Below are 18586 nucleotides of genomic sequence, written 5' to 3' on the forward strand. Positions count from 1 at the left end.
CGCAGCTGTGGCCGGGAGGCAGCCGCCAGGAGCCGGAGCAGCGGGGGCCGGGTCCCGCGGGAGTTCCTGCCGCCCCCTGCCCCGCACCACTGCTGCGGCAGCTGAAAGGGGTTGGTTCGGGGCAGGCAGCACCGGGAAGGAGGCTGCAGCTTGCACACACCCAGCGCGGCCCCGTGCCCAGGAACAGCTGGGCCGCAAGGGGAAGCCTGGGGCTGGCAGTGACACAGCCAGGAGCTGCTGCGCAGAAAAGCTCCGAACAAAGCGCATCTCTACAGCTACACGAATCCCAAACGCAGCTACCACCAGTCCTGGGCTTCAAGGCCTCTAATTTGGAAGCAGAAACCCCTGCAGAAGCCGTGCAAATCAGCCCTGTCTCTTCCAGGCCCCCAGTGCTCGCTGAATTGCTGACTGCTAGGCAGTACGGCTAACTTCGGGCAAGCTCAAGCAGAACTAAAACCCCTCTCAAAAAAACAAACACCAAAAAACCACACAGAACATCCACCCACAACACTCCATCCAGAAAGGCTTAAAAATCAACAGAAGGCTCACAGGCAACTGCACACAAACACTGCACAATTAAGAGTTGTCACGCTCTTTTTTATCTTGAGACTGTTCACAGCACTCATGCATGATTTGAGGGTAACACACAAAACTAAGGAAACAACCCTTACTACTCTCTGCAGTATGGTGACCAAGGGTACACAATCTGAGACTACCAAATACTTAACTCTGCACTGCCCAAAGCTGATTTGACACATGGATGTGGAGAACAGGTTCTCTCCTGGGTTCACCATTTGATACAAGCAGCCCCGTGTCTTCCCCCGCACTCCCTCCTCCCCCCAAATCATGTCCCATTACCCTGCACCAAGTCGGTCACAGCTTCTCAAAGGAAAACTGCTGTGAATTTGCAAACTGCCGTAGTTAAGATTTGAGTGAGACATATCACATTAAAGCTAAGTGCAAAAAGTTAACAGGATAATTGTCTGCCATTGGTTCTACAGAAAGCCGTAAATCCGAGCCCACAAACACTTCAAAGAACAGTCTCATACATACAGGCCTTGCATGTGCCAAAGTTTATTTTTCAAAACATTTCAAATGATTGGATATGAGCAACAATCTTAAAAAAACAATGGTTTGTGTATTAACAAAGTGTGAAGTTCCACGATTAAAATACCAACACAGCCAGACAGCTGGTCTTGTGCTTAGGCTTCTTTTTACAAAATGAATATTTATCAATAGAACATAAACCCTCATTTTTTTCCCTTCCAGTTTGTGGATAGTATTTTTCCCACACATTGTGTATTCTGATAAAATGAAGGAACTGATGGACAGGAACAGCCAATACAAGAATACATCTGAAAAAAAAAAAAAGCCTGAAAAGCCTAAATTAAAGTAGCTTTTTAAAATAAATATCCAATAAAGGCACAAACCTGTTATGGGGAAAAACATAACATAGAAAACAACACCTATTAAATAAATAATGTAAGGGGTGAGGGTGGGGAATCTATTCCAGCACCTACTTTGTCATTGCTCCAAGATGAAATTCCAGCCAAACATTTGGTACAGGATTAAATTCAATCACAAAGATACAAGTTGGAGATATACTGAAAGATTTGATGTTATACTTCTTGTAACTGCACAAGTTACTACAATCTCTTTAAACAAACCACCTGCATAAAGTAGTGATGCAGTAAATACCAATGACAAATCAAATACATCTTCAGAGTAATACCAAGTTTTTCTATATTCCTAGCTACCAGTAAATGTATAAATGATAACATGTACAGCTTCCATTGCTCAAAAATATAATCTTTAAAATGGAAATAAATGACTGATACAGTGCCTTTAGATGTTGTCCTTACAATACAAACTACCCAAAACAAAAGTTTTCCTTTTTATATACAAATTAAGCACCGATCCACAGTGCTTACTATTCTAATTGTATCCCCACCCTCCCTGCCACAGAAAAAAAAAAAAGCACAGATGTAGATACACCCTGTATTCAATCTTGTAGTCTGAAGGTTTTTTTTTGTTTTGTTTTTTAATTAAAAAAGTTCATTTGTCATTTTTACCTACAAGTATTCCACCACTATGTGCACAGAACTGAGATTTCTCTAGTATGTAATTTCTCCAAAATTAAAAAAGTTGAATTCAGTAACTTCTTGGAGGCAAAGTCAAACTATATCTAAAGAACATTATAAAACCCCAGTTATTTAAAAAGAGGTACACTTTTCAAGCCCAGTAGGCCTAACACAATCACCCTTTCCAAACACCCCCCAAAGTTATCTATCTTACTGTATACCCCACAAAGACAGCCTTCCTGCAGCAGCACCAAGTCCCAACAGGCAGGCTCGCATAACCCACTAAAGCACAATAATGCAAAGCACACAGCATACTTCAAAAGTCTTCCTCCTTGTTCAGACAAACACGGAGTGACAGCTGAGTTAACTGCTTTCTGAAGCATTCAGAACAGGATTCTGATCAAAGGAGTTGGAAGAAAACAAAAAGGAAAGTCACATTTATATACATCTCTCTTCAGAGTTCTCGCATCACAACCACTAGTCGCACTCTTGCAGGCCATTACAGTTACCCTCAAGAGCAACTTTTGTCTTCAAAGTGTTTTTGGAGAACAAGTTCTGAGCCAAAAAAGCCTTGACAGCACCCTAAGTCTTTCTTTTTTACTTCTAATGTACAAACTATGTTGTTACTTACAACACAGTGAAAAGAAGAGGTTGATAAAAAAGCAGCACAGTGCACTTTTGTGCAGAGAAGTGTGTAAAGCAACCTATTCTTCCTAAGAATAAATCCAAAGTAACTGTTTTATTGTACCAATAATTCTGAACAAGACTGAAAAGGTAGCTTAGCAGAGTTTTTAGGATGTACTTTATGGCTGTTTCCCCTTTTCCAATACTAAACAAACTGCTAGCAGACAGCTTTGCTACAAGAAAGCACACTGAGAACCATTAAAAAAATCCAGAGCAAACCAGAAGTTAAGGTAGTGCAAACTATAGCTAGTAATAAATCAATTTCTGAGTGAAGTCCTTTCCAGAGATTCAGAGTGCTCTACAATAAAATTTCTGACAAATATATAAATAAATACCTGGCAAACAGTGTATATTTTATTAAGGTAACTGAATGTTACTTATACAACTCAATATGAGAGATCTAGCAGGCTGCAGTGCTAGAAACTGCCTGGCTGTAGCACTCTGTCATTAATGCCCAGATATTTATTACTAGAACTACTGGTTTAATTGGAATTCACGACTTTCCAGTGCTGAATACATCAATGGAATTAACAATTTCTTAAATAAACGGCCTCCTCAACACAATGACCCATTCTAAATGGCATCTGTTCCCTCAGCATGTAGAGGGTAACTACAGGCACTGAAGAACATGGGCTTAAAATTATACAATTGTTCAACCCAAGGAAGGCGGATTAAGGCTTGAAGCCCTTTTGTAATTCCAACTTGAACATTGTATCATGCTATACCAGTCCAAACTCTTTTAAATCAATACGCATCCAGAGTCTGTTGTGAACTCCTGCAATGTCACATTTCCCAGGAAGCTGGTGGCTACAAATTTCAAGTTTATTTTTATCATTTTTAATTTTTACACTGTTTCACTTGACAAAAATACTTCTGTAGCATTAAAAAACATTACTTTTGCACTCTATCTAAATGCTTAATCTGTCCAAAGAGAATGCTTGTTCCCACTATGTAGAAAACGTTGCATTTCATACATTCTCTAAAAGACAGTTTGACAAGATGTTCAGGACTCTCTGCATTTATAGTCAGAGGGAGATGTCTGCAGTTACACAGCCTACTATCTGCAGATAAAAGACGTGCTACTCTGGAGGTCCACTTATGGTAAAAATAGAATACTATTCATTTTTTGAAAACCCAGCTTTAATATTTACCATTCACAGAATTCACCTTACAGGAGAGATTTTCACTGTATTCTGCCACAGAACTCTGGAAGAAAGGTTGCTCCTCATTCTGTTTAATCCTTATTATTAGCCACTTTTTTCATTTATACTATCACTTTTCACTGGACATTGAAAACTACAAGATTTGGTGTTCTCATAGCCCACCTAAACTTTGGGGAAAGACTATTAACACTCAGGACATGCCAGAAGTGTGTACATCTGACCCATCAACAACAGCGTACTTCAGAAATTAGTTCATTTACAAGATTTTCCTCTCAGAAGCCCACGTTTCTTAATATAGCATTTTTATCTTGAAAATAATACAGAAGAAAAAGATTACTGCAGCATTAAAGAAAAAGGTATTTAAAAGTTTACATATATTTACACGTTTAAAAATACTTTTATATGATTTGCAAATAGGTTTTTGTTTCAAAAAAGCAGCACAAGCAATTCTCTAGAGTGGGACAGTTTCAATGGAGTTGCCAGTTCTGAAGTGTCAGCATTATGGCAAGGTCTGCCTTTTTTTCCTTTTTTTTTTTTTTTGGAGCTAACAGACTTCTTTTTAAAAAGTTGTTGTTTTGTTTTTAATAAATTGGATCTCTTACCTCATTAGCAGTTGGCAAACACGTCTTTGAATTGCTCCCCTTTGCTGCTATTGGGAGCACCTACGTTCATTGTAACAAAACCTGGTCTTCCTTGAGCTACAGAAGATGCCATCTGCAGAGAAGACGCTCAATGGAAGTGCACCTACTGTCACCTGTTGGAGGCTACACGTGCTATTCTGTAACACGCTTGGTTCCCCTACCCCACAACAGCCCACACCAGAGCCTGGCCCCTTCAACTAGCAATGTAACACTGACAACCCAATGGAGCAATTTATTAATTTACTCTCTTTATATATATTTAATATGTATATATCTTGTTGATTCACAGCATTTAAAACTCACATTATAAAGTTTTCAAATTACTTTAAACTATTCTAATTGGAAAGAGCTGTCTGATTTTGCACAACATTGGCCTTATAACGCAAGCATTACTCTATCAGAGTATTTATTAGAGCATATCAAAGTTTTATTGCTCAACCTCATTTGAGTTGTGTCTTGGTTACAACAGCCACAGAATTCATGGAGAAAATAAATAGATTTGACATTCTCAGTTAGCTTCCTAATGCAATCCACTGATGAACATGGTTGCAGAGCAATCATGTAAACCTATTCTCAGCTCTGAAGATAAGAATCCAGCTTGTGCCTTCCAAGTCAACCTCAATGAATACAGTTTTCTGCTGAGCAATCTAGAAATCAGTGAACAAACAATTTCACACAGCAGTGACTGTTATAAACAAGAATTTCTAAAGCACTGCAATTCAAAATAATATTACATTATACAGGGGATAAATGGTTGCCCTGTTCAGGAATACATCATGAAAAGAATGAAATTCAGTCTTTATTTTTTACCAGGATTTGGTTGTTCTCACATCGTGCGGCTTTGGCAGCTCTACATGAACTGTATCTGTGAAACAGGGATTACATGTTAATGCCACTTCCTTAGCACATTGTTTCATTATGAATCTATTTGTATGCTTTGTTACTTGCAAGCTGGGTTTTGGCACCTCAAAAGGTCCCAAAGAACATAAAAACCAACATATTTGGATGACAATTTCTTCAGCTTCAGTGATCCCTTCTCCATTCCTTTTTTTTTCCCACCACCACCCATCCTTCAGAAAGTTTTCATCGTTGTTCTAATCATCATGACTAAAGGAAGTATCTAGCTAATACCATAGGAATTCTACATGCCTTCATCATTCTCATTTTCTTAATTCTGACACAGTGAAAAGCTAGCCACTAAATTTCAGATTTTCAGTTTTTTCCTTACTTTCTGCACTTGCATGCCCTTACTAACTGAATTTGCTTCCTCACCAGGAAAAGCTGTTGCCCCTGACTGAGAACCTCCCACTTTCAGATGCAGAAATATATTAGTAGCCCTTCATGAGGTATTTAGTTGCTTTTGGTAAGATTAAAGTGTCTGTGATCTTTCATTAAAAAGAACAGTTCACCTGAGTTCCAGAGACAGGTGCAAAAGGGTTCGTTGGCCTTAGACCAGGCTGCGTATATATCATTGACTGGGGTGCCATCAAAGGAGCAGCTCCAATCTGAGGAGGTACCTGAGAGAAAAACAAAACAAAAACATACAACAAACAATCCATAAAACAGGTCTATAAAACTCAAATTCTAGAAGATCTCTTATTGCATTGTAAGTATAACAGAAAATAAGCAGGTAAATGCAAACATACATAGCACAGATTTTTTTTTTAAATCTTTCTGTATGAAGTTTAAACTATTTTCTTCCAACACAGTGAAAAATCCACCTGATTTCACACGCTGTTGATGTTACAAAACAGAACACAAGTTGCAGGACAATTCAAACAATAATGCCTCCCATGAGCAGGCAGGAGTATACAACTAGGTTTTCAAGAAGGTCAGGCTGTCACAATTCTTACCATTCCATATACAGGCACTTGAGGTGTGGTCACTGGGTAGGTGATAGGAGCAGGTACCTTCGATCAAGAAAATCATTATATATTTTACATAAGCTTGTGCATACTAGTAATATACACAAAACATTTTTCAAATAGTTAATATAACCAACATTTACAAGAAATGGACTTACATATCCAGGATAATGTACTCCATTCTGGCACAGCAAAAGGAGTAAGGACAGAAAATTACTTAAGGAGGTATTCAAACTGGAAATTCTAACCGAGGGATGGATTCAAGTCTCGTAACATGACTGACTAACTATGCTCACCTCACTAAAATCATTAGAGGGGAGGAGGGAGGGAAGTGCAAGGACAGTAACGTGAGTGATAGTGACTGTTAAATTGGATAGGCTCTCAGCTTAGGAGGCTATCACTTAAAAGACTTACAGCAAAAATAGAACTTTTACTAAATTTAGCCAGATCTGAGTATATTGCAGCCAGACACTACTCACATACTAGTTTCAGATGTCTGCAACATATCACAATATGGAAAAAAAAAAAAAAAGAGTAGTGAACATCTTAAGCTGATAATACATATTTTTAATCAGGTTATGTTCGTAGACAGTGTTACATGCATTTCATAGTGCCATGTTATTAACTAGCACTGATCATATCAGAAATGAAGTGCTAGTTAAAGAACTTCACTATGAAAGGTTATACAGACCATACATGAACTTGAGGGTCATTACTCTGAATGCCACAGACCAAACTAGCATACTTGGACCTTTCCAATGTCTGGGCACTGATTTTTAAAGGCGTTGATAGCTGAGCTAGTTCTTTGCATCCTACATTGCTGGAATTCCAAGCAAATGTGTGAACAAGTACCTGGCACAGAGCATTCAAATGCCTAAGACCAAACAGCATTAGGCATGAAAATAAGAACTAAAAATTACACAACCCAAACCCAGTGTTCCATATTTACTAAGGTGTCACATTTTCATTTCTAAAAGATAAATATCAGCACTCTAACCTAACGTTCTGGAGCATCAATAGAGAACAAAAAGTCTTTGGTCTTAGAAGTCTCACATGTAAGCACTATACAACTGACATTCTTTCACTTGAACTGTCGGGTTTCATTCGAGTTCAATAATGGATTTCAGTCTATTCAACTGTGAGTTTTGAGTGAGCAGACTCTCATAAGCTGAGGAAAAAAGGCACTACAGACAAATCTATTCTCATGGGGAAAAACAAGTCAGCAGTCTAAAATTTATAGTAAATGTGTCAGTTACATATAACACATGGCAGTAGTACATATAGTTACATATGTTATATGTAACTATATGAACAACTGCTATATAACAGTCATATATACAACTGTTATATGTTATATGTAACTGAGATGAACAATCTACTTCCCTCCAACACAGCTATAATATTTCAGAAGTACTCATACAAATACAAACTACATTTGTGTGGAAGACACCAGGAAAGTGTCTTAAAAGCATAGGAAAATTCATCTGCCTAAAAACAGCCCTCCAAGAAGTTAAAGTCCTTCACTGAAATTACTCTGTTATAAGCTTCCACTCAGTGTTTTGTATTGCATTAAAAATGAGATGAAATTGCTGTTAAGCATATTTAGAAATCCAAAGTGCTGCTTGAACTAATAACAGAGGTGCCTTGACAGGATGCAATACTGTTTCATATAATATAACTGAAACAGTATTGCAAAAAACAGAATGAGCATTGTTTTTTTCCCCCCTTATAATACGTTCTTAGCAATCTTGCATGCACATGGGAAATGTCTAAGACAAACACATCTCTTATTTTGTTTGTCTTGGGGTCATTCTGGTACAGCAAAAACTCAAGCAGTTCTAAAGGTCTGAAGTAAAAAGTTTCCCTCTGAAGTGTGTTTTTTTTTTAATTTGTTTTTTAAAAAACAGACAATATTGACAATGCAAGGAAATAAAATACACTAAAATCTCTGCCTTGCTCAGTTTGAGAAGTGATCCCACAAACATTCTCCCCACCCAAGTCTTGTCCTAAACAGCCTTTGTTATTCTTTTTTGATTAAATCATACAGGGAAGAGACATTTGATAGAATAAAGTGCAATTTCAGCAGTACAGAAATTACCATATGTGGCATAGTGGGTAGGGGAGTAGGGTTCCACGTGGTTGATGTGCTTGTTTTTGCTTGCCAGTTTGTTCCACCAGTAAGTTTTTTCTCAGTAGGCTGGGTCCACTGCATATCTGATCTAAAAGGAAACTATGGTATTAATTTTCACGCAAAGCCAAAAGATACAGTAACAACAACTTAATGAACACATAGAATCATAGAATATCCTGAGTTGGAAGGGACCCTTAAGGATCATCAAGTCCAACTCTTGACACCGCACAGGTCTACCCAAAAGTTCAGACCATGTGACTAAGTGCACAGTCCAATCTCTTCTTAAATTCAGACATGCCTTAAAGCATGTGGGCATCTGAAAGCTATGGGCAGTAGAACCACTCAGGGTTTCAGTAACTACTTGTAACGTTAAACAGAATCCCCAGACTTTATACTATACTCATTGCAACAGAGATATGCTATCTAATGATAGAGATTACTATCATTACTGGAATGTACAGCGCAATGCTCACTAGAGTTTTATATAATTGCAAGATCTTCTATGGTGCCTCAAAGACTTAAATACAGAGCAATCACAAGACTAAATTATTTATATAAAGGCTGACTGTTACGGTGACTGACCACAGACTCATTGTTTCAATGCTGGCCTTGGTAGCAGATTACTTTGCGGAGTGGAGACTGTTGCCATGTCAGTGCTGGTAAACTGTGCTACTGACTAGCAGCAGTCATGTCAGAATGTTATAAATATACATATGCACTTACTTTTTGGATGGAGTTCCTCCAAAGCCAAGATCTGTGAGGGTGGGAAAAACAGATATATAAACCCCAAGGCTTTTTGTTTGTTTGTTTGTTTTTTTATAGTAGAGGGGAGCTTTTGGTTGGATGGTTTCAGTAAAAAGTGGGAAAATAAATCTCAAAGCTTCACACTTACTTCCCACTAGATTAGCAAGAGAAGAGTCGAGGTCATTTGCCAAAATTTTTCCACTTTGCTGGTTGGTTGAAGGGGCTCTTTGACTTTGTAGTGGTACTGTGGGTTGCAATACATCATCTAGAATGTTAAAAGCTAAACAAAGAACATAAAACCAACTCTTAAGAGAAGTTGCATCAAATTTAATAAAAAGACATCCACAGACTAGAGAGGTAAACACTAAGCAGCTTGAATATTCGTACATGGAGGTTCAACATGCTGGAACTGTCTAAGACATAGGCAGAAGCAGAGCTTAACCACTTATTTTTTATAGAATACTGATCTGCCACTCTACTAGAGTCTTGGGTTTTAATTCCGCAGTGACTGCTGTTACTTTTAAATTAAGCAGGAACTCCCCTAAAATTCCAGAGCAAAAGTTGTTAAAGATAATTTCAAAGTGTTCTAGTAGCTACTAGCAGTAATTTCACAATACTGCAAGCATCTTGAATGTACACAAGTGTTCCTTTGCTATATGTTTATAAGGACTTTGGGACAAAGTAGAGCCAACCAAGAGAAAGATCATAACTCAAGTTACTCTTAAAGCAAAGCACGCACACAAGTAGTTTTGCATTTCTGTAAGTACAATGCCTCTCAGTGAAGTTATAAGGAACTCATTATCATGTATTAATAGAAAACACTGAAGTCATAAGCACTGAAAACAGATTACTGTAAGCTTACCCGTTAAGAGATATCCAGTGGGTCACATTCAAAGATTATCCCACCAAAAGAGAGAGGAAACAGTTAGTACACAGCAGGAGATAAGTCAGAGCTAATTTTAAATAACTACAATTCAACTGATTGCCTGTTATCTCATCAGCCCTACAGTCAGCTTACAACTGGATTAAGCTATTAAGTTCTGCGTTGCAAGAGCAATTATACAAAACTGTTAAACAACTGTTGCCTGTAGGGTATGAATTAGTCATAAACTAGTTTTTACCACTTGCAGTCCTATACTCTGGTGCTGTAGATTTTCCTCCAAAAACAGCATCAAAGTCCACATTAATTGTTGAAGGGGTTGTACTTGGAGGAGCTGAATGAAGAGGAAAACCTGAAAAAGAAATTTCGGGTAAGTCAAATACACCCAAGAAATAATAGCACTCGCTACAGTAAAAGCAAAGTTTTTTTTTAAAAAGCAAGTTACCATCAACAGGCAGAGGATGATACACAGAAGCATATGCAGATTTATGACCACTGAAGTCATCTTTGTGAAAGAGAGAAGAAAATAAAGTCAGCTTCAGAGAGAAAAAGGAAGAAAGGACCCCCAAATTAGGTCTGCAGTTAAAATTTAACAATATTTAGGAATAAAAGGATTTTTAACCAGAAAATTTGATGTTAAAGTCTCTTATGTTTCCCACTACAAAAGAAAAAGGAAGTTGCACTTTGAAAGAAATCAGCAGAAATTCCAGAAAATATGCAAGTTTGAATTTAGGTTGGGCAAGTTGAACAACATAATGAGTTTTTTCAACTCTAGAAATAAAACTTTAAGAAGCCACATGTTGTTTACTACACCTGGAATTAGTGCATCATTTTCACCTGTTAACAAAAATTAAAGATTGGTCCAAACCACAAGAACGCTGCACAACCCAGTTTATTAGTATTATTATCTTCAGTTGCAAAGAAATAATATGGTTGGTTTTTTGTTCGTTTTTTACCACTAAACAGTTCCACTGTGTGTTTGGAGGAAAAGGTAGAATTGATGAAAGGGGTGGTAGATTTTACAGCTTCTTCAACTGGCTTCATGTCAAAGATGTCCAGATGAGGTGGAGAACCAACACAACCATTTGAAGACGAGAAAGGACCTTTCAGATGCAGAAGTAAAGGAAAGAATACAGAGTACAGAGAAGACAGACTGAAATGACTGCACGTGAGAATCTCTAGATAAAAAAACAAACCGTAAATTTCCCACAAACTAATCAGACCACTTCAGATAAGAACTGTTTCAGATAAAAGCATTAACAGCTCTCTTAACTTAGAGAAAGTAATTTCATTAGTGCCACTGTGTGGAAGGGGGAGAAGGACAATACAGCTATCTACCAAAAAAAAAAAAAAAACAACAACAAAAAAAAACAACAGTCATTCCACCTTTGGCTTTGGGAACATAACACTTCAGGTATCAATTCCACCTATTGAAATACTAAGATTTCCATTGCCTTATTTCAGCGTTCAAGACATCTGACATGTCTCCTGATAATTCTTTGGAAGAAGTGAGGGTATAAAGAAAGCTGTGCCCAAGAAACTGGGAATGACAGCTTTGTTAAAAGGACCCTGAAGTCATCAACATCTTTTTAATGAGTGTATTAAGTAACAGCTTAATAGAAAGAAAATAGTAGATCAGCACCTTTTCAAGTAAACCTACTCAATTTACATTCCAAAGTTTTTGAACTTTAATTTAGTTACACTTCTTCCACCCATCCCCTTTACTGAATAACTCCTTTATTCCATATACTACACACTATTGCTATTGCTAAGTATTAGAAAGTAACTTTTCTCTTGACAGCTCTGTCAGACTGTCAAATGTCTTTATATTCTCCCAAGATTAGAAATGTTTGGGCACAAAATAATCAAGGTTTAAGAGGTAGATTCAATTAACTATGAACTTGTATTTCATTTCTGCATTGGAAGAATTCACCCATCATTTAGCCAATTCATCCTCCTCAGCTTACCTCCCCACGCACTGCTTGCTGAAGTTGATATAGCTGGAGTACTCTGTACAGTTGGAACAAAGGCAGGCTGAAGATCAAAAAGATCACTAGAGAGGTTGGGCATGCTGAAAATGAACACAGAGAAAAATGAAGATCTATAATATGCATCGTATCCTTGTGTCATACACAAATTCACACCAATCACATCTTTTTTTCCCCCAATTACTTTTGTTTTGTTATCGCTTGATAAGAAATGCAACAAGAATCCAGTGAATCCACCAGGAAAGCAAGAAGTTATTCTTCAGAATTACTTCAGAAATAACTCGGATCAACACTTTGCTGATTGCAAACTGTCAAGACAATACAAGAAGTTACCTCTCACCTATTTGTTGTGGGTGCTGGTACTGCAAAGAGGTCAACAGCTACAGTGGTATTCACACTTTTTCCTGATAAGGTGCTTGGGGATGCTGATGTGGAAGTGGAATTTGATACTACAGAAATCTCTCTTAATCGCTGCTCCTGAAAGATGAGGTATACAGTTTGAAGTTTAGTGTTATTTATTAACCCTTCAGACCTTTTCCAAAAGGCTATTTTAAGCACAGTCTTAAAAAAAATATTCTTTAAAGTCCTGAAAATTGAAAGCCAACCTGAGTTAAAGGTAAGAGTACTTGTTTTAACATAGCCTTAATAGGCTACAGAAAGAGAGTCTGGAAAGCCTCAAGTCCCACCTTGGTACCTATAATTGTCTAGAAGCAGAACACACAAGTTACACATTTTAGGCTACCCTCATAGTCAGAAAGACAGGTCAATGGACCTCTGTTCTAAAAGACCCCTTATAATCTGACCCAGATGCTCAGAAGTTAAAGTGACAGTGTGCATCCTAATATCACCTATGTGATATTGCTTTTAAACTAGATTTTTCTTTTACTAGTTTATACTGTTAGTTTCAGGTCACATCCCTTGTTGCTTTTAGATGTGCTCACTGCATTTACACAGCATGTGTCAAAGCAGAGGTGTCTGTTATATACAACTTACATCAGGCAAGTAGAAGATGAGTTAGCTTGCAAGTTTGCCCCCAACCCAACTGAAGTTCCCCAATTTAATTTGACAATTACAGCAGTTACAACACCTGTTACAGGAGAAGCAGGAAAGATAGGATACACCTGATAGAAATCCACAAAAAGAAAAAAAAGAAACAGCAGCACCACAACACTTGCAGAAGTTTTCTAGTAAAGCAGTTCAGCAGCAATCTTATAGCTTCCATCACATGGAGTTGGAAAGTATGCCTTGCATACAGTGAGAAAAGTGGAGACACTTTGCTAGACTCCTGTAACTCCAGGGGTAAAGCTCAACTCTGAACTTCTACCAGAGCTTACTTTCACACTCCAAACAGATTGAAGGGTCTCACAGCATGGCCTTCTGATGGTAAGAGCAGAGATGCTTCATTGCTTAGTGGCTCTAACGATACTAAACACACAGAGAATTGTCAACTGCCCCATTTGTGCGCGGCTTGGAACACAACAGAACTACAGACTCAGATTTCAAGAGAGAATCATCATGCCTTGTTGAAGATTGCGTTATGCATCTTCTCAGTTAACAGTGATAAACAGCTTAGAAGTACCTGAAGGACCGGGATTCAGATCTTTAGGAAAGGATTTTACTAAGTGGGCAATTCAATAGGTATTGGTGAGCAAAATAAAGTGCATTAAGGAACCAAAAGAGAACACACCAGTTCTCTTTCATGCATTATTGTTCAAAGTCCATTAATTATACCTAAATACTCATAAATACTTTCAGATGGTGCAAGTTAAATGATAGAATTTTAAGTAAAAGCAGCTAAATTTGGACAGCACTATAGCAAATATTCTCATTATGAGTAACAGTACTGAAGAATCACACTACAGCAATGTTTCATACATCATAGGGAAAAATAATTCCCTCCTACCAATAATCAGTCTTACAACAGCAATGTTGGACGTTCAGCTGTTGAGACAACCCAGAGCTGTTCTACACACGTCATGAATCCTTGAGATATACTCTTCCTTACAGGAGATTGTTCTTTAATTGATCTACTTCAGCTATCTACTATTCAGATCACAATCCTTAGAGGGGTCACCATATACTGGCAGCCATCACACCTGCATCCTACAGAAGCTTTGCCACTGAGATGAGTCCTCCCACCACGGGACATTTTAAGCAAATCCCATTTTTCACTCTTATCCAGTGAAAAACATCTTGGAATATAAATTAAAAAACACACATATATATACACACACACAGTACCTTAAGTGCCTGCAGTCTAGCTTGTTCCTCCTCTAATGCCTGCTGCTTTTCTTTTTCATCCATCCTGCTAAATGACATTCCTGTGTTGGAAAGTGTGGAAACAGCACTGGATAGGGCACTAGCTCTAAAAAGAAAAGTAATAACATTTCATTAAGAAAACCAGTCAGATATACATCACATAGTTTAAGTACCAAATTGTACATTATTTCCTCCCACCCTGGTCTTCTCTTACCTTACTCTTGGGTACAGAAAAGCAGACACCCTAATACTGAGGGGGTGTGGTGAAGAATCAGAATCATTTAAGTTGGAAAAGACCTTCAAGATCGTCAAGTTCAAGCATTAACCTGACCTCCTGAGTCCCATCACTAAGCTATGCCCTTTGGTGCCACAGATGTGCCATGGATACACCGGATTTCACCCTCTTCAATTAGAAGTATTGTTCACATACATTGTTAACCTTTCTGTCAGGAAAGGTATCAACCCCTGTCAGCATAGAGCATCTAAACTAATTCAGTAGTTATGAGAAGGGACTGAAGAACTTTCATAAGCAGGTTAAGACAGATTCACAGTCTCAGAGGTAAACAGCTGACAATGAAGACAAATACCAGCCTATCTTGGGTAAAAGAAGAAAAAAAAAAAAAAAACTTAAACAGCCAATACTGTACAAGTCTTTTAAGCCACAGGACTTGAAACAAGAGGAACAAAGAATAATATACAAGGTCACAGCTCAATGGATTATTCCAGAACAGTAAATACCTGTCAGACACAGACAAATATATATCTAAATATCAAATGTGACAATGCAATCAGAGTATTACTAGATGTATCATTTACACTTTAAGAAAACACATTTGGAAGTGAATTAAATTTGAGAGGACAATCTCAAGTGACTGAATCCGAAAACTTCTCAATAAGGTTATTGATTAATCATCTTATATATTAATAATACTTCTCAATAAGATTATTAAGACTAATCCTAAGTAGAGGCATTGTTGCCATTCATTTGGCGCTCACCTGCTGGCAGCAGAGACTTCTTTTGTTTTCTTTCCCTCCAGAGAAGCCAAATGCTGCTCCAGTGCTTCAAGCAAGCTGCTGGGTGCCTAAAATTAGAGCATTCATAAACCACTGCTTCTAGACAAGACCTCATTGCTCAGTACACAGGTCATTCTCCTCATCAAATAAAAAACAAAAACCCCACATCACTAACTGTGCCTTTGGGTATTGCTGTGACCCTGCATGCCTGAATTCTATCTAGCCAGTTGTGGTTCTTTAAAAGGAGGGGAGCCAGAGACACGAAGCAAGGATCCTTTCAGCGCAGGTCTGCTTCTGTGTGCACACGCTGGACTCTTGCTTTTAGCAACACTATCTGCTATGTTAAGATTAATCCAATATGTTAAAATTTATCCAACAGTCATAGCTCATTCAGCAGTAATTCTATAAACTTGCAAAAACAAAGCCTTGTGCATCACTGATCCCCTCCCTCATCACAACAAAAAGCCAATCACTTCTATTGAATCATATATTCACAAAGGCTTGCATTAGAAACACTTAACACGATGTTAAGTTGGATTAAAAAAAAACAAATCAACAAGCAAGCTCAACCTTATCCCACCAATATAATCACAGACGATAACTATCCAACACACCATTATACAATAAACCAACCCCGTATCTCCAAAGCCTTTGGCAGCCTAATTAGAAGGTAACAACATTACGTTGGTTACATATTCCATGCCCCCAACAGCGTTACCTATGAGAAGTTTTTAAGCAAAGTTTTTCAAGAAATGAAGATTCCTAAAACCAGACTACCCTCCATTTAAACCCAGCAGCAAGCCAGGTATTAAAGTGCCACACTAAACACAAGGTGAAACTTCGGACATCTGAATGAGTTAAGTGAACACTGCTCATGAGCTTATGAAGACTTGAGAAGAGTGGTGACATCTTTCAACAGCCAGGACAAATATGTAACTGATAGGCAACAAAAGAAGAGCAAGCTTAAAATATAAAGATTGAACCCCAGCAGAAGTGCTTTCATTCCTACAGAAAGTAAGGAAAAAAAGTGCCAATCACAACGTTTCCTTTCCACTATATACTTAAATTTACTACAGAAACGTTTCTTACATGCTAAAGGAAACCTCTTCAAAGCTCACACAGAATTTGAGCTGATCTTAATTAGTCTTAGCAGGAAGTAAAATATCTCAGAAATCACGCTATGAAAAATCTGCCAGAAAGCAAAACACTTAGGCTGGAACTGCTGGAAGAGTTCAGTGCCTTGCTGTTCCAGCCACGTTACTCTCATGGCTTTTTAACTACATAGCCCATGCTTCACAGACCGAGTGCCTTAAATCCTACAGCAGGTTCAGATGAAGGGAACAGACCTCCAAAGTTTTAAGCTAGTTGCCAACTCTGCTGGCAGGGTTTTCAGAGGCTTTAAGCCTCTCCTGCCACTTACAAACTTGCAGTGGGTAAAATAAATATGATGGCATTATCTGGAAGACAGGAAAACATTCCAACAAACAAGCTTGCTCGCACTAGCCCTTCCATTCCAAAAGCTGGACTGATGTTTTCCACTCTCCAGGAAATATAATCAGACAAGCCTTTGGCAAGTTCCCCTTTGGAATACTGAACACAATCTGACTTCCCACATTCCATAAAAACTGAGTCAAGCCACGGGAGATGCAAAGAAGAACAATTAAAATAATCCTATAAAAAATCCTGCTTTAAAAGTTAAGGCCCAAGTTGATATGTAGCTCTGTTTACAGAAAGAGCACGTTAAAACAGTGTAGGTACCGCAGTAACTGGTCATGAATAAATTCAGCATCCCAACTAAGACAATGAACCCCAAGAGGTAACAAATTTGCTGAAACACCTTTCTAGAAAGATATTAGGGACCAAAAAAAGAACTACACCCTTTTCCTCCCAAGAACACCGGTTTTGTAAAAGGTATTACATGACATGTTTAGGTATACAGAACACAGTCTCCTGCTACTAACACTAACTCCAGAAAGATTTTCCTGGTCTGCATTTTTCTTCAAGGTAATGCTAAAACCTACCAGTGTGGAAAAAGCATATTCCATACTTTTCTGCTTTGTTTTAGACCCTCTAACCAACCCCCTCCTTGACCATAAAACCCAACAAAACAAAGCAGGAGCTTTCTCTGAACTTTCTCTTTGCTGCAGACATCCAGCAGAGCATTACAGATTTTTATTTATTTTTAAGTGAACAGAACTTCATAGCTTTGTGTCAGAAGAAACGTCTGGGCTAATACAGATATTATGACTTGAAAAAGTCTGCACTTTATGACTCAGACTACTTCCCTCCACCCAAAGACATCTGCCAGACTCACATCCATGCAGATGAAAGTGACTGGGTTGCATTTATGAAATACAGTAACAGCTACAAACAGAAAATAAGCAACAACATTGTGAAACAGGGCAACTACAAGGGAAGATATTTTCTCTATAGAAACTGGCAAAAGCAGCAACAGTGTGAACATGAGAAATTTATTATTACTGCTGCTATACATTTTTTTTTCCTTCCTCAATTCTGCCTGATGAGAAATCAATTGTTCCCAGGAACAGCTTAGGGAAACACTGAAATATGCACATCCCAGAACAGAATATACACCAGAACTCTGCTCTTCTAAGTACTTTGAAAAAAAAAAATTAAGTATGGAAGACCTGAAAAGAAACAGAAGACTACTGTTACAGCTTACTGCCCATGATCCTGTCAGAACTCAGTGCCACAGGCACACTAAGAACTGGTGTTTTTGTGAAAGCCCGCCATTAAGACATTTCAGCAAGTCGTTTTAACGTGGCACTAAACTGATATACAGTTATAACTATGAAATGTCCTGTGATTTACTATGGAATGGAATTAGAATGTGTAACTGACAATGGCGCTGTAATTGACAATATACAAGATGCTGACATCCAGCACCACATTTCAGACAGTTGCCTTGCGTATTTGAGTGAACTTATAACAGAGTAGCTCAGCTATTAGAAAAAGAGATGTTTCAGCAGTAACTATAAAGGGTTTTGCTCACTAGAAATTTTAGAAACAAGAAGCAGCAAAACGCAGTAAAGTATCCTATTCTTGGTAAATCATTTCCCCCCAATGCTTTGAAGAACCTTATACTCAATTAACTGCGCAAAGGAGAGTACAAAAA

General features: G+C 38.1%; 1 protein-coding gene across 7 annotated transcripts in view; it reads right to left on the reverse strand.

Annotated features, from left to right (window-relative positions):
• VBP1 (VHL binding protein 1) overlaps window positions 1-18586 on the reverse strand; it is a 37661-nt gene that overhangs the window by 6286 nt on the left and 12789 nt on the right. For 2 of the 7 annotated variants that reach the window (XM_038184299.2, XM_072042916.1), the window contains exons 9-21: window positions 15433-15518; window positions 14419-14542; window positions 12518-12654; window positions 12157-12260; window positions 11146-11292; window positions 10635-10694; window positions 10431-10541; window positions 9458-9574; window positions 9289-9319; window positions 8533-8653; window positions 6423-6479; window positions 5979-6086; window positions 1059-5434 (exon numbers count right to left, since the gene is read on the reverse strand). In XM_038184299.2, the coding sequence (XP_038040227.1) occupies window positions 5420-5434; window positions 5979-6086; window positions 6423-6479; window positions 8533-8653; window positions 9289-9319; window positions 9458-9574; window positions 10431-10541; window positions 10635-10694; window positions 11146-11292; window positions 12157-12260; window positions 12518-12654; window positions 14419-14542; window positions 15433-15518 (1218 nt within the window). In that variant the 3' untranslated portion in view covers window positions 1059-5419. Of the gene's footprint in view, window positions 1-1058; window positions 5435-5978; window positions 6087-6422; window positions 6480-8532; window positions 8654-9288; window positions 9320-9457; window positions 9575-10430; window positions 10542-10634; window positions 10695-11145; window positions 11293-12156; window positions 12261-12517; window positions 12655-14418; window positions 14543-15432; window positions 15519-18586 lie in introns of those variants that run through there. The other 5 variants (XM_072042915.1, XM_072042914.1, XM_072042919.1 and 2 more) reach the window with 5 other exon arrangements.

Source organism: Anas platyrhynchos, chromosome 10 (assembly GCF_047663525.1).
Source record: "Anas platyrhynchos isolate ZD024472 breed Pekin duck chromosome 10, IASCAAS_PekinDuck_T2T, whole genome shotgun sequence".
Lineage (NCBI taxonomy): Eukaryota > Metazoa > Chordata > Aves > Anseriformes > Anatidae > Anas > Anas platyrhynchos.